The sequence below is a fragment of the Dermatophagoides farinae genome, chromosome 5 (assembly GCF_024713945.1).
Source record: "Dermatophagoides farinae isolate YC_2012a chromosome 5, ASM2471394v1, whole genome shotgun sequence".
Classification (NCBI taxonomy): Eukaryota; Metazoa; Arthropoda; class Arachnida; order Sarcoptiformes; family Pyroglyphidae; genus Dermatophagoides; species Dermatophagoides farinae.
In genome coordinates this window covers 3,789,198-3,806,358 of record NC_134681.1, presented here as the reverse complement: position 1 = coordinate 3,806,358, position 17,161 = coordinate 3,789,198, and the positions used below count along the sequence as shown (strand labels likewise).

The window sequence follows — 17,161 nt, the reverse complement described above, 5'->3', positions numbered from 1 at the left end:
TATCAAAAATTCTGTGATTTTTTTTTCTCTTTGTTAATGTTAATGTTGTTGCTGGAAAATTTTTTTCCGTTTCTGTTATCAGTCAATTTTTTTTTGGCCATCAATTTCTTTGAACAAAACAACAATGAACAAGAAATTTTAATTTTTTTTTTTTTTATTATCTCGGGAACATTTTTATTTTGGTCTAATTAATCATATCGAAATCTCTCGTGTTACAAGTGTACAAAACATTTATTTATCTATATTTTTTTGTTGTTGTTGTTGTTGCATCAACGCCTTTATTAATTAATTAATTATGGATCGATTTCAAGATCGTGCACAAAAATATTTTCGTTCAGCAAAATGTTGGTGGATCGGTAGTGGTAATAATACAAATAATAATATGACCAACAACAACAACAACACTGCCAACAATAATAATAATTTATCAACAAAATCAACACCTATCATGATGAAACATGATGCAAAAAATGGTCATGAAAATAAAACAAAATTTTATCCAAATAATGATGATGACGATGATAATGATGATGATGATGATAATGGTAAAAAGAAAAACAATATAATACGATCATCATGTATTGATATGGATAATGTAAGACATCAACGTCCATTATCACCAACAATTGCAATATTTGATCAATTTCAAAAAAATAATCATAATAATAATAATAAACAATTTCGTCATCAATATGAATATCGAATACAGCCACAACAACCACCACAGCATCCGATTCCATCATCATCATCATCATCTTATCGAAAAAATGATGGTAGTGATAATGAAAATGATGATGATGAAGATGACGATGATGATGATGATGATACTGATGACGATGATGATACTGATATTGATATTGATAATAAAATCGAGCTTCTTAAATATTCGACACCCATATCGGTGGCTCCAACAATACAAGAACAAATACAGGAACCGAATTTTGCACCATGTCGTCGTTATCAGAGTCGTCCATCACGAATACATAATTTGATTAATGATGAACAACATCAGCAACAATCATTGCAAAAAAAATATCAACAACAACAACAACGGCAACAGCAAAAATCGAATCAATTTTTAACGGTGAAATTAGCTATAAAACAATCATCACAAACAAATCATCAATCTAATCAACAACAACAACAGCAACAGCAGCAACAACAACAACAACAACAACAACCACCGAAACATCGAAAACGTACAAAAAGACGTAATCGAAAACCATTGAAATTGGATCAACAATCAATGGATCCATATTTAAAAAATCGTGAACCACAATTTGATGAATTAGTATTAAGATTTGAACGTGAAAAATGTGAAAAATTATTATGGAATAATGATAAAACAAATGAATCAATTATCATCACCAATAATGATGGTGATGATGAAGAAATTAAAAATTCAAATGCTGGTGATGATGATGATGATTTTCTTTGTTCATCATCATATGATTATCATTTAAGAGCACCAGATTATCAACAACAACAACAACAACAAAAATCGATTGCAACAACAACAACAGCAGCAGCAACAACGATGACAACATTGAAACCATCATCAATCAATATAACAGCATCAGATCGTCGACAACAATTATCAAGACTTTATTCATTTGATCATCGTGATCGTGATGATGATCAAACAATATTGCAAGAACGAAATCAATTTGATGATCAACAACAAGATCATAATAAAGAAGATTATCTAATACAGGAAGAACCTGCCGATATGGATGATATGAATGATAATGATCGTTTTATGGAATCCACATATCATTCACGTTCATCATATCAACAACAACAACAACAGCAGCAAACATCACCATGGCTACGATACCCTACTGCTGCTACTACTGCTACTACTAGACAAAGACCACCAAATATTGAACGTTCAAATACGGAACCAGCATCACAAACAATAATGGTAACTATTGATACACCATCATCATCTACACATCATCCAAATAATAATAATGTTGGACAACAACAACAACAACAATCACCATTACATACAACACAACATTCACCAATTAGACGATCACCATTGGATAATACATCCAATGTTAATATTGGAAATAATAATGGATCGATGATGAGACAATCATCATTTGATCATCATTATTTGGCACCAACATTGGCATATCCATCACATCATCAATATCCATCATCATTGAGCTTACATCATCATCAACATCATAATCATTATTTACACAATAATTCATATGGACAGCAACAACAGCAAATGAAATCGCCATCATTGTATGGTACAAGTTCATCGGCATCATCATTATTGTTAATGATGGCCAATAATAATAATCATGATAATTCTATACAATTACATGGTGGTGGCTGCCATTATGAATCAACATCAAGTATTAGTTCCAATAATAGTAATTGTAGTGCTGCTGCTGCTGCAGCCTATCTTTATCCGCCTCATTCATCAGGGAATAATTCTATATCGCCAAGTGGTTCAAGAATATTACCTAAAGTGAATTTTACCAAAAATCCTTATCTTATGTTGGAAGATAATTCGCCTGGTGGTGCAAATAACAGATTATCAATGAGTGGAAGTCCTGGTGGTAGTGGTCCAAGAGCACCACCAATTATGGCTTCACAATCAGTAGATGAATATAGTACTGGTTTGATTGATCCAGGAAATTTAGCATTAATGATGGAACGATCATCATTGGAGAATCTACCATTGCCATCGAATGGATCAACACCTCAATTTTTTCTTAATTCATCATCATCATCGTCCACACAACAGCAGATTCAATGTGGAAATAATGTAAATAATAATAATAATAATTCCTCATCAACTTCATCATGGAAACAAGATGACTATTGCAGTATCGGCGGTGATTCTGGTACTGGAAGTGGTGGAACGACTACCTCGTTAGGTAATCGACGTGGTAGTACAAGAAGTGGTCATTTTCCAATTAACACTCATCATTATCATCATCCACCGGTACAATCATCATATTCATTGGATGTGCCAACATTGGATCGTTATGGTAATGTACATTATCATAATAATAGTCATCACCATCATCATCAACAACAACAACAACAATCCTATCAATATGGATCCGGATCATATAGCCAATATCCATCACAATCACAATTGAATTTCACACAATTACAGCCATCATCATCACCTTGTTCATATCGTGATTTGACACAAACATCAATATTATCACAAACAACAACCACAGCACCTGGTAATTGTTCATCATCCAGTACACGAAGATTATCACCAAAAGATTTTCAAAATTTTCTGCAGCAGCAGCAACAACAACAACAACAACAAAATCAAAGTCCAAGCCACAGTTCATCACCTATTAATCAACAACAGCAACAATCATCATTAACAACAACAACTACAACAATGACAACGAATGATGATCCAAATTTTAGTCAACAACGAAGAAGACAACTTCCAACAATTAAAAGTTTACCATTATTGATTAATAATAATAAAACTGGTGCGACATCAATAACTAATGAGGATGGTAATACAGTGACATCTAGTGTTGTTGTAAGCGGTACAGATCAATTATTATCACCAACACCATCATCAACAACAACGACGATGACGACAACAACAACAATCGATACTGATAATAATACGAATGAACGGACATCATCATCATCAACATCATCATCATATTTAAATACAACAACAGCTCAACAACAAAGACAAAGGTTATTTCGTCGTTCACCACAGCATCCACGTTTATCACGTTTAAATTCATTTCATCATCATCAACAGCTACATCAACAACAACAATTACAACAGACAACAATAAGTGGTGGCGCTAATGGCGCAAATAATAATTCACGTTTATCTGTACCATCATTACGTTTAACACATTCATTTGATGATGATCATCATCAACATTTACAGCATCAATTACAACCACAGTTATCATCGACATCAACAATAATCAATAATAATAATAATCTAATGACAGAACCAAATAGACATTCATCACCAACAACACCGGGTGCTTGGATTAATGCATCACCGGGCTATCATCAAACAATCGTTACACAACAATCATCATCATCATCATCATCAATAACGGTAACAACAACAACAACAACATCGCAGATATCATTAACAACTGGATCGTCTCAACATTATTCATCAATTTATCATCTTCATCGATTATCATCGTTTGATCAGCAACATCAGCAGCAGCAACAACAAATGATTCGTAAACAATATTCAGTCGATTCTGTTGATTATAAACCATCAACAACAGCGACAACAATGATGATGACGCAATTTCCATTATTGGGCTTTAGTCCGCCAATTAATCAATCAATTAATTATCAAAATCGTCCATCACCTTATTCGGATTCATCAATATCGATTAATATTGAAAATGATGTTGAATCAACTATTAAAATGGCAAAACAATTATTACAACAACAACAACAACGACAACAGCTTCAGCAGCAGCATCAACAGCATTCATATGGACAACAACAAATGACAATGGGAATAAAAACTGGCCGTAAATTGCCAACAATATTTAGTTCATCATCATCACAATCAGCATATTTTTGGCGTCATCCAAGGTTTTATTTTTCTAAATTTCTTAAAAATAAATTTTTTTTTTTTTGATTTAAAAATTCTAATAAAACGAGAGCCACTCAAAAAAAAATCTTGATCAACTACGCCATCTAGGATCTAGAATTCTGTTATTAACATATGTTTCATGTGCTTTTCTATTTCGAATTAACAAATTTCTTTTTTTTTGTTTCTTATCCAATTACAAATGGATTCCTTTTCGCGTTTTAGAAAATCACTTAGCCTGGAAGATGCTGCAATTGGTTCAGGTTCACCGGATATTTATCCCAATCAATTACTTCACAATGCAAGAAATCAAACATTTCAACAACAACAACAACCATTGGAAGTGAAAAGTGATATTTGTGGACCACATCTATCAACACAGGCATCATTATCATCGAATTCGAGTGCAGGTTGTGGTCCTGGTTCTGATCCAACATCATCATGTGGCGGTATTGGTGGTGGTGGCCATGTCATCACTAAAGAGCCTAAATCATCACCATCGGCAAACATAATTGATCAAGATGAAGAAGATATTGAATTGATTAGCTATCTTTGTCGTCGTTATATAAAAGAACAAAAAGATGTTGATGAAGACCAGGAACAAGAAGATTTAATTGATTATAAATTAGGTGGTTATCATCCATTGAAAATATTCGATGTTCTTAATGGTCGATATTCGGCCATACTTAAATTAGGCTGGGGACATTTCTCCACTGTTTGGCTCTGTTGGGATATGAAGTAAGTAATCGATCAAATTTTAATGAAAATGATGTTTGATTTTGTTTGTTTATTTACATTCCATTTGATTTATTTATTTATACAGAGAGAAAATTTTTGTTGCAATAAAAGTTGTTAAAAGTGCTGGACAATATACAGAAACAGCTCATGATGAAATTACATTATTGATGAGGGTATGTATGCCATTCGGGATTTCATTGAATTCGTTAGATAACGCAGATTCTTTTTTGTTTTCTTCTTGCAAAAAAAAAATCAGGTTAGAAAAGCTGATCCTGATCACAATCAAGAGATTGTACAAATGTATGATAGCTTTCAAATTATCGGTATCAATGGATCTCGTAAGTTTTGAAAATGAAAAAAAAATTGTTCCAAACAAACAAAATCAACTAATTTTTTTTTTTGATCATCGTTTCATGTATCAGATGTCTGTATGGTTTTCGAGGTACTTGGCTGTACCTTATTAGATTTAATTATTAAATCACAATACAATGGTATACCATTGGAAAATGTACGCAGTATAATTAAACAAGTAAGTATATTATATTATTATAATTATTTCATGTAAAAAAAATGATCATAATTAAACATTAAACATTTATATATGTTTATATGTAACAGGTATTACGTGGTCTACATTATCTTCATCATACTTGTGGTATTATTCATACGGATTTAAAACCAGAAAATGTATTACTTGTTGGCAGTCATGAAATGGCTCAAAAATTGGCATTAAAAGCATTGTATCGTATACATCATAATGTTCCATTGCCACTTTCATATAAATCAAATGCACCTATTGCTCAGCTTGGTTTGTTTGTTTTTGTTTTTTTTTGTTAATGAAAATTTTATTAATTTATTGATGGATTTTTTGTTTTGTTGTTCCACAGAAGCCGAATATCGTCGAATCAAGAAAAAATTTCGTCGTAAAAACAAGAAAAAGGCTAAAAAATTGGCAAATATAAAATCAAATTCATCATCTACAACTAGTTCAACCGTAACTAGTGGTTCAAACATGACAAATGTTGTTAATGCTTCAAATGTTGATGATGGACAAGCTGATAATGATGATTCGAATTCAATTCGTGAGGAGGATGAATCAATATGTTCAAGACCGAATAATAATTCGTCTAATCAGGAAAATCTTTTGATGCCCGAATTTGCTTGGGTATATGATCCAAGTTATATCAAATATTATGAAGGTGTAGGATATCCAGAATTTGCTGCTGAAATTTTAGAATCGGCTCCACGTTTAGTTCGTAAAGAAATTCAATCAGGTAAAAATAGTGAACCTGCTTTTGAGATTTGTGATGTACGTGTCAAGATTGGTGATCTTGGCAATGCATGTTGGGTGGTAAGTGTTTTGTTTTCTATTACATTCAATTTCATTGTTCTAATCATCTTTTCATTTCAGGATCACCATTATTCTGAGGACATACAAACAAGACAATATCGTAGTCCTGAAGTGATATTACGTGCCGGTTATGGTCCATCAGCTGATGTTTGGTCAGTTGCTTGTTTAGCATTTGAATTAGCTACTGGTGATTATCTATTTGATCCACGATCAACATCATCAACAACAAGAGATGAAGATCACATTGCACGTATGATGGAATTATTGGGCCCATTACCACGTGAAGTTATATTTGCTGGTTCACGTAGACAGAAATTTTTTGATAATCAAGGTATGTTCACCGTTTTGGATTATTCATTATTGGTTTAATTCATTGTTTTAATTTTAATTCAAGGACGATTCTTGAAACGTTTATTTGAAGATTATGATATTTATTCATTATTGGTGAATAATCATAAATTTCCAAAACCGGTGGCCAATATATTTGCTGATTTTCTTGAAACATTACTAAATTATAATCCAACCATAAGGCCAACTGCATTAGAATGTTTGAAACATCCATTCATGATTTGTGATTATAATTATTCATCAATGATTGAGATGGCTGCTGCACGTACAGCATCACGAAATCAAAACAATGATGGTGGTGGTAATTCATCCGATCATCATCATCATAGTAACAATACTAGTTATAATTCAACCGATGATAATGATAATGATGATGATGAATCAGAATCACGTACAGCTACAGATCAACATACTGAAAGTCATGATCATTGTGATCGTGGTTCAGAAATTAGTCGTAGTGGTTGTTCGAATGCTGGTCGTTCACCAACAACATATTCACAAGATGATAATCAAGCTTCCGTCGCCGCCGCCGGTAGTAGTAGCAGTAGCTATAATAAAAAACCGATTTGTTGTTTATCAACTGCTACAACTGATAATAATAATGATAATGATGATGATGATGAAAATAATGAAAAAGATATCGATGATAATGATAATCGTGGTAATAATCATCATGTTCATATTAATGGTACAAAATTTGAAAAATGCTTCACCAACCATCATCATAATTCAAATTCAATGAAGAAAAATTCAATGTATATGGTGAACAATAATAATCAGAAAAATTTGGCAAAAAATTCAAAAATTCATGGTGGCCAATTATTAATTAATAATGATGGCAATAATTCAGCTACATCAGAATCGGATGCAGATAGTGATTGAGATTAATTTAAAAAAAACAGAAAAAAAAAATTCTCAATTTGTCCTCATTATCATCCATTCATTCATTAATTCATTCAATCAATCAATCATATGGCATACTCAATTCCACTAAACACATAACAACAGATCCACAACCGTTGTCATCATCATCATGTAATTCATGTGTTTCAAATTTTACCCACCGTTTTTTTTATTTCTTTCACTTTTTTCTCATTCACACACACACACACACAGTGACACTACTCTAACCATTTGATTTGTGATTTTCGAATGTTTTTTCAATTATACGGATATATAAAACTAACAAACAAACAAACAAATAAATAAATAAATAAATAAAAAGAATTTTCTGATCAAAACAAATGATCGATATATAAAATAATAATATTATGATTATGGTTCTTATATATTCCCTTTCCCATATGTATTGTTTCAACTAATTCAAAAACAAAACAAAACAAAAACAAAAACAGAAAACAGATTCACTCACAATTTAGGTGATTAATTTGAATTTTTTTTCTAAGCAAAAACTAAGGGATGAGTACAAGAATGGTACACAAAAATTATTTTCACGGTATTATTATTATCATTATTACTATAATATTGGAATCTCAACCGTATGAATACAAAAAAAAACATTTTTATTCTTTAAATTATAATATAATTATTATGATTATGATGATAATGATAACAGATTATTATTTTATCAATTACAAATCTATATATATTAAAAAAAAACTATATAAATCATGTGTTGTTTTCTTCATATTTAAATTGATTGATGATAATAATATAATAAAATAAATAAAGTTTATCGATTATCGATCAATCAGTAATTGATTGGATTCATGTCAATAGATGGCAGCACCTGGTATGTGTTTTGGCAATTTTATTTTTTTTGACATGTGCTGCTTTCTGTTAACACAAAAAGAAAAATCAAATCAAATCGGAGGAAAAAATTTAATAATTTGAAAAAATAGCAAAAATAAAAAAAATTAAAAAAAAATACATGTTTTTCAAATTCAAATATATTCATATTATTACAAATATATAATATATGCATAGGTGGTACTAAAAAAAAGGCATTATCAATCTATAATCAATCAAAAAAAAATAGATATATCAATCAATCAATCAATCAGAATTGAAAATAAAATCAAAATTGAAATTCAATCCATCAATATCACATAAACAATCAATCTATATCAATTTTCATCATCATCATCATTATGATTCAAATAGCTGTTGGTGTTGTCGGATTCATCATCAAATGTCGTATAAATGTATTTGTTGTTGTTGTTGTTGTCGGATTTTCATTTGATACCAATGCAATAGCCATTCTGATTGGATCATTATTTTTGGTTATAAATTCATATAATGTTGGTAAGGATGTCGTTGTTGTTGTCGATATTAAATTAGCAGCTATATCAACAGTGCCAGTAGCTAAATCATCAATATTATTCAATGGTGGTGCGGCAGATTGATCACCAATAAATTGTAATAAAATGAAAACAATATATAAGAAAACTGTTCCCAATATATCACCCAATGATGTTAGTATCGGTATAGCACTTGTATCGGGATCATAATGTAACCACCAAACAAAATCGACGAAGAAACGTGTCACTATAAGTAATAATAGAACCTATTTTGTTCAATAGACAACAATTAATTGCATTTGATTGATTAATTGATCGGTTTCCATACCTGTAGAATAGTTGCTGGAATATAAAACATGTAGAATAACCATGTAATGTGATGATGATCCGATGTATGAATAGCAGGCGCTAATATTCCATAGAATAAATGTACAGCAATGGCCATTAGTATGTAAAGTAAAATCATCTGATTACGATTATCTAATTTTTTGCGAACAAACAAACAAATGATTTTGGATAAAATTAAATCGAACCTAAATATCAATCACATACCGCTTAATCGTAAGAAACTATGCAATGTAGATGACATGACTGATTTCAATGGTGATTTCGATGATGATGATGATGATGATGATGATGCAGTTGATGCCGATGCTGATCGATGTTCTAAATTGGTTACAATCGTTTCCTGTGCTTTTTGTTTATGTAATTCGGTCGAATATCGACTAGTTGTAATAGCAGCCAAATTACCACCAACTCTGTGAAAGTAGAAACAAACAAATAAAAAAACAAAAAAATTAGATTAGATTAATTAATTATTTGACAAATGCAATGATAATTACCCATTAATAAGTGGTTGAAATAATGACATGAAATTAAATGCAACTGCACCAAAACGTAACACGAATCCAGAGACGAATGCAATCAACATTGATAATAATATTGGTAGCCATGCACCTAAGCCAAGTAAAATTTTTCTATTCGATTCATCACGACAAGAAAACCATGCCAACAATGGAAATATGGCAATGAATAACATTATAATCAATATAGCCATCATTGGTGATTGCAGATCATCATGATAACGAACAGAATCCAATAAAAATACGGCATCATTATCTGTCGGTTGATAAGTGATTCTTTCATTGATAAATTCACCAATTACACCAATAAGAAATGATGTTATTATATCACCAAATGATGCAGCCAATGCTGTGACAAAATTATCTGGATTCACATTATAATAATGTAATGCAATAGTCAATGTGATCATAATCACAGCTAAAAATAATAAAAAAAAGTGAAAAAATTAATGAAAAAAAAATTGTCACAATGTCAACTTACTGGATAAAAGGCAGGCAACATTAGCAGTAGCTAAAGATGTTGAAAAAATGAGCAAACATTTACGCGTTAATGCAGTACCATCACCGTGTAAATGTAATTGTTGTTGTTGTTGCATTGTATTTGCATTTGTGGTTGCATTGATGATCGATAATGATGATAATGTTGCATCACCAATTATTGGCAGATCAATATCTGATTCGCCTTCCATTCGTAATGCTAATAATGTTACAATTGATGCTAAAAACGATACAATGATTGCTTGTGTTTGTACCAAACTTATATTATATAATAGAATATGTAAAACACGTCGAACACTTTTCAACATTCCCATATTAGCCAATGTGCTTAGACGTGCAACCATTGTCATTTCAAGATTGCCTTTTAAACTCAACAATATCGGCACAAGATAATATAATTCAGGTGTATAAAGAAATACATTCCATGATTTACTATTGTCAAGTATTAGGCCGGCAATAAAATTACCACTTGCTGCAATCATAACCGCCATGAATATCTGCCAACTAGATCCAATACCACCATGTTGATGATGTTGTTTTTCATTATTATCATGTTGATCATCAACGAAATGTTTGTCTGTCAATGGACCACCACCACCACCTACTACTGGTAAATTCGTGCGACCAATATTATCGGGCCAATTTGTTAAGAAATGTAATCGTTCATTGATCATAACATCATCATCATCGATTAATGTTGAATCATTACCTTTAGCCATAATCATATCAAATGGATCAATTGGCACTGGTGATGATGATGGTGATTGATCCATTATAATGATTGTCGATTCAGTATTTGATTGTTTCATTGTTGCCATATGATCATCATCTTCATTTGATGAACAAGAACTTTTATCAAATTCTCGTGAATTTGCCAATTTTCCTATTGAATTTGATTGATGACTTGATACCGTCATGGTTTCATCACCATCACCAATAAAAAATTTTGCCGGACCTGTATCTGCAGTCGTTGATGTTGTTGTTGATGTTGATGTTGTTACACCATCAATACTTTGAACACCATCACCACCATTACTGGTAATATCCGAAGATCCATAATTATCAAGACAAATTTGTGGCACATTGTCATTATTATTGATGATTTGTGATTGATGATAATCATCACTAAAATCACTATTTGCTGAAAATGATTTTAACAGCAATCCTTGTCTTGAATTACAACTTTCCATTCTGACTGCTTTGGCTGCTGCTGTTGGTTTCCTATAAAGCAAACACACACAAAAATACAAAAAAAAAAACAATTGAATGATTAACTGTACATTGATCACGAGATGTTGATGAGAAAAATATTTCTTTACATTTTTCATTTTTTTTTCTTTCACTTACTTTGAGAGGTGATATTATTAAAAGCGATATAAATAACAAAAAAACAAATTGGATTATCGGTTTTTTTCCTTAATCCCGTTATTTCTTCTTTCAAATATATATATATATCACAATGCACAATGATATGGGCACAATTCATTCGATCGATCAATTGATTGCTTACAGCTTTTTAAAGCTTTTATATGTAAGATATGTTCCACAAAAAAAAGGTTAAATTTTTTTTCCTGTTGTTGGATTATTACCAGTGCCACAGCATTCGTTTTTTTTTGTTTGTTTGAAAGAAAAACAATTAAGAATTCAGTACCTAATTTCCATCCAGATATTTCTTTCTCTTGTTTATTTGATTCGTATTCTTCAATCTGCTGCTTCTGTTTGTGAAGAAAAAAAAATGAATTGGAATTTTTTTTATTTATTTATTTAAAATTTTACCTGGTGATGCTTGATGTGAAATGAGATCCGAATAATAAGGATTATCGTAGTTGTCGTTGCCGGCAGTTAATGTTTTTGTTGCTGCTGTTTTTATGATTATTGCTGCCAATAATACAAAAGTTGCTGATTCTTTTGTTGTTGTTGCTGCTGCTGTTGATGCTGCTTTTACTGATGTTTCGACGTTTAATCGTCGAATTATTATTACTGGCCGCAATGTGGTAAGCGAAACAGCGACGACGACTACGACGAAAACCACAACAACAACAACAACAATATTTGCGACCAGGTAATAGTGCACTTGTTGGCTTAAGCCCTATATATATATATAGTGACACAAAGGAAACAGGAAAATAACAGTTAGATAACAGGAAAAATAAACAAACAAAACACAAGTCATCATCCTCCTCCTCCTCCTCATCATCATCATCATCATCATCCATTTTCGTATTCAATTCGCAAATGTTTCTATTTATAATAACCTTTATCCAAAACTAATCTTTTTTTTTCTCCAGCTATTTCTTGTTGTCGTCACGACAAATATCATAACCAGAAAAAAATCGGATGTCTTTTATATTTATACATATCACAATATCAATCATCATTTTTTTTATGACACTTGTGTTCATATAATGAATCATGGCAACCACCACCAACAAAAAAAAACAAGAGAAAATAACATGAATACGATGAAACAACCATGATACAATTTACCGTTGAGTTACTTTTACACACACACACACACACACATATACAACAACAATACGGCATTCTTGGCCAATAGTCCGAATCAAAATTTTCAAGATTTGTTATCATTGATTGATTTATTTAAATGTCAATTGAAATCAATGAAAAAAAAACGATCATTATCATTATTCTCAAATCTATTTTATGTATGCAATGCAATTGATTTTATCTGAAGGATTTCATTTCATTTCATTTCATTTTTTTTTAAAGGCCAATGCCAAAATATCATGAACATAAAGAGAATTTTATATATACAATTTGACCTTCAATTCAATTCAATTTTTTTTCTGGATTTTCATTATCATTTTTTTGGCATTCATTCATTCATTCATTCACCAGGATTTCATTTTAGCTACAACAGCATTGCACAATTTCTTGATGTAGAAAAAAATTTAAAAACATCGGCAACCAAAAGATGGCATAATGGTCAGAATCATTGATGCAAAAAAATATATACCATGCCGAAATGCTTGTTGTGTTTGTGCTTGTACACACACACACACAATTTAAAGTGTAATACAACAAACGTAAACGTGTGTGAGTAAAAAACAAAAATAAAGGCGAAAAATAATAATAATAAACTTACCTGGATCGAAGCGTGAAGCCTTTGGATACACTTTTGCAGCAGCACTAGACCTTTGAGGCTTGTATTCATCTCCTGTGTTTTTTTTTTTTTTTTGATTGTTTGATTGTTTTTAAATTAGTTTGATTGATTAATCATGAGTTTGATATATTCAAATTAACAACAACAACAAAACACTTACCGGGATACCTATATCAATGGATAATAATCAATTCTGTGCTAAACAGCAAAAAAAAATCGAAACCAAAAAAAAAAAAAAAAAATAGCAGAAAGAATGAAAAATAGATGATGACACACAAAATAAAAGATTGAGCCAGAAATTTAAAAAAAAACACGAATAAACAGACAAAAAAACTGAAATTCAATTCGATGATTTATTGATTGGTTATCTCACGAATATATTGAAAAGAAAAACGGTTTTTGAAAACAACAAAAAATGGTAACAGTTAATATATCATTAAAAGTCAAAATTTTTTTTCTCTTTTTCTCGCTTGAAAATTTTTCTTCAAATATTTCGTTGCGTATTTTTCATTCATTGAGATTCATTAATAAAATTTGTAAGACAGAAGAAAAAATAAAATTTGTATCGATGTATAAACACCACATATATAAATTCACACAACCAATGTGCATGTGCTTTTTATATAATTTTTCAACAACATATATATGCACGTTTGTTCATCATCATCATTATCATTATCATCAATTGCATTTGTAGCAGAGTTTGTGTGTGTATGTGAAAATATTTATATAGCAGAAATAATAATGATGAAAAATGAAAAAAAAACATGGATCCTATTCATGCACCAAAAAAGATAAAGAGAAAAAAAAGAAATGGCCATAGCTAAATAAAAAAAAAAAAAAGGAGGAGACCATAGGGAATATATAGACGTTGTACAAAAATAAATGTATACACACACACACACTATACGCACATGCTTTTCATTCATTCAGTGTATTATATTTTACTAAATTGGTAATCATCATCATCATCATATATAAAATGAATGGGTAGCCGTAAAATTTTTTTTTTTTTTTTTTAGTCGTTCTTGTAGTAGCATCAATATTTTATTCGAGAAAACGAAAAAAAAAGATGAAAAAGTTTGTGTGTGATATATGAACGGCTAGCACATAACAAGCTGGCTATAGCGAAAAGACCAAAAAAAAAAAAAAAAAAATTCTTAAACGCGTACAAAAAGTTTGCCAAAAAGTCAATAAAAAAAAAATTCATAATATATGTATATATTATGGTTATCTATATAGATAAAACGAATACTGCTGCCTCTGCTGCTGCAATGTCTTGAAATATCTTCAATGTCTATGCGCGTTTGTGTCTGTCTGATTTTTTTTTTTAATTTTTTTCATTGACAAAACAGCAAATGATTATTACAAGAATATAATGGGAAAAAAAGCACCGAATGAAAACCGGCATTTACGAGTTGAAAGAAAAAGAAGAATACAAAAAAAAAAAATTGACAGTGTGTACGTACGTACATTGTTTTTTTTTAATGGTGACATTCAAAAAAAAAAAAAAAAAAAAAAAACAAAACAAAACAAAACCAAAACGAAAAACGAAAAAAAAATGCAATTGCCGTATTTGTCAGTTGCTGAATTGCCAATATATTATAATATATTGATAATGAATTGGATGAAAAGCATGAGAGAAAAAAAAATTTATTTTATTCGATATTTGATTCCAAAGTCGACAAAAAAAAATATCAAAAATTTAATCAATCAATCACCAAATTATCGAATAACAATGATGATCAATTGTAAACAACAAACAAGGACGGATGCGGATACAACGATTCCATGGTCATCATTATGATAAAAAAAAAAATTTTTTGTTCGGTTATTGCAATTTTGAATGGAAATTGAAAAAAAATTTTTTTTTTCATTATCATTATCTCTATACATAACATGAATGAAATTCATGAATTGAATCAAATCAAATCATTTGATTTTTGAACAATTCGTGTGTGTGTGTGTGTGTGTGTGTGTCTGTGTGTGCGTTTTGTTTGCTATCGTTGACAATTTAATTTGTTATCGTTTGATAAAATAAATTGTAGTGATGATGATGATGAAAAAGAAATTTCTCAATATAATGACGCATTCATCAAATAATGAAACAAGAAAAAAAATCGATCGATCGATTGATGATCGATCAATAATAATACACACACACACACAGTGTATCGAAGTGTGCAGCAGTGTGAATTCATTTATCCACATTTTTTTATTTTTTTGTTTTTGTTTTGTTGTTCCTGGAGTACTTTTCACTATCTCACTTTTGGGTTTTTTTTCTTATTAAATTTCTTCTTTCAACACCTGACCTGACCTTTGATGGTTGAACAAAAATCAACCGATCGATCGATCGGACATTGAATTTTATCATCATCGTTTTTTTTTCATTTTCAAAAAAAAAAAATAAATAAATAAATAAAACATACAAAAAAAGAGAGAAAAAAAATTGACAAAACTCTCCATTTAGGGATTTGTTTTGATTATTTTTTTCTGGTATAATTTATGTTATTATTATTATTGCTACCAAAAAATATATCATGATGATGATAATCAAACGTCAATGATACTTACACACACCCACCCACACACACACACACATACACATTTATTTCCTATCGATATTTTTTTTTTTTTGACTGCCGTTGTTCGATGATCAAAGCTCATCATCCTTCGATCAATCACTCAATGATCATTGATCAGTAAAGTGAAGATGAAAATGAAACAAAAAAAAAATTCGTTTTCTTCATTCAAATGATTTCACGTTATTTCTATTTTTTTTATGTCGATAAAAAAAATAGAAAAATTTACATACCAACGTGTTAGCAAGCAAGCAAGCCAGCCAAACAGAACAAAAAAAAATATATATATTCGAATGACGTCACAATATATCACACATTGAATATCCGGTTTTTTTTCTCAATACGAATATTCAATTTATTTTATGATGAAAAATATGGGAATTAGAGATTAGACAACAAGTGAAAAAAACAAACGTATTCAACGTGCAACACACCACCAGAATACACTGGATAAACGAAAAAATAAATGAATTTCGAAATCCAAAAACAACACATACACTTCGACAACGACAACAAACAGTAGTATATACGAACGAATTAGAAATGAAAAAAAAGCCAATTGGTCTGCAACAACAGCAACGAATCCATCAATAGCCGATTTCTCGTTTGATTGTTTTCCACATACACACACACACACACACACACACACACACACACACACACAGACGATGATGATGATGAACTAGTTGTTACCAGTTTTTTTTCAAAATAAAACAAAAAAAAATTACACAACAAGAAATTTAAAAAAAAAACAAAACAAAACCAAACCAAATCTTGTTGGCGGCCCAGTTTTTCTGTTTGTGTGTGTGTG

General features: G+C 30.5%; 2 protein-coding genes across 5 annotated transcripts; one reads left to right on the top strand and one right to left on the bottom strand.

Moving 5' to 3' along the window:
• Positions 1 to 267: 267 nt before the first annotated feature.
• LOC124499376 (uncharacterized) lies at positions 268 to 8,267 on the top strand. Of its 3 annotated transcripts, none has more exons than XM_075731182.1 (9): positions 268 to 4,587; positions 4,811 to 5,323; positions 5,409 to 5,496; positions 5,580 to 5,661; positions 5,746 to 5,852; positions 5,942 to 6,131; positions 6,211 to 6,671; positions 6,735 to 7,005; positions 7,069 to 8,267. In XM_075731182.1, exons 1-9 carry the CDS (start codon positions 296 to 298, stop codon positions 7,902 to 7,904), a joined length of 6,840 nt encoding a protein of 2,279 aa, XP_075587297.1. In that variant the 5' UTR covers positions 268 to 295; the 3' UTR covers positions 7,905 to 8,267. The 3 variants fall into 3 exon arrangements, with proteins under 3 accessions (XP_075587297.1, XP_046919231.2, XP_075587295.1); XM_047063275.2 differs by having other exon boundaries at positions 6,211 to 6,674; XM_075731180.1 differs by having other exon boundaries at positions 6,211 to 7,005.
• Positions 8,268 to 8,850: 583 nt separating this feature from the next.
• LOC124499724 (solute carrier family 41 member 1) lies at positions 8,851 to 15,305 on the bottom strand. Of its 2 annotated transcripts, XM_047063674.2 has the most exons (10): positions 13,929 to 14,483; positions 13,751 to 13,822; positions 12,421 to 12,733; positions 11,992 to 12,359; positions 11,354 to 11,865; positions 10,628 to 11,248; positions 10,126 to 10,564; positions 9,836 to 10,041; positions 9,612 to 9,763; positions 8,851 to 9,549 (listed from the first exon to the last, which is right to left on the bottom strand). In XM_047063674.2, exons 5-10 carry the CDS (start codon positions 11,832 to 11,834, stop codon positions 9,139 to 9,141), a joined length of 2,310 nt encoding a protein of 769 aa, XP_046919630.2. In that variant the 5' UTR covers positions 11,835 to 11,865; positions 11,992 to 12,359; positions 12,421 to 12,733; positions 13,751 to 13,822; positions 13,929 to 14,483; the 3' UTR covers positions 8,851 to 9,138. The 2 variants fall into 2 exon arrangements, with proteins under 2 accessions (XP_046919630.2, XP_046919629.2); XM_047063673.2 differs by having other exon boundaries at positions 10,628 to 11,865; positions 13,929 to 15,305.
• Positions 15,306 to 17,161: the final 1,856 nt, after the last annotated feature.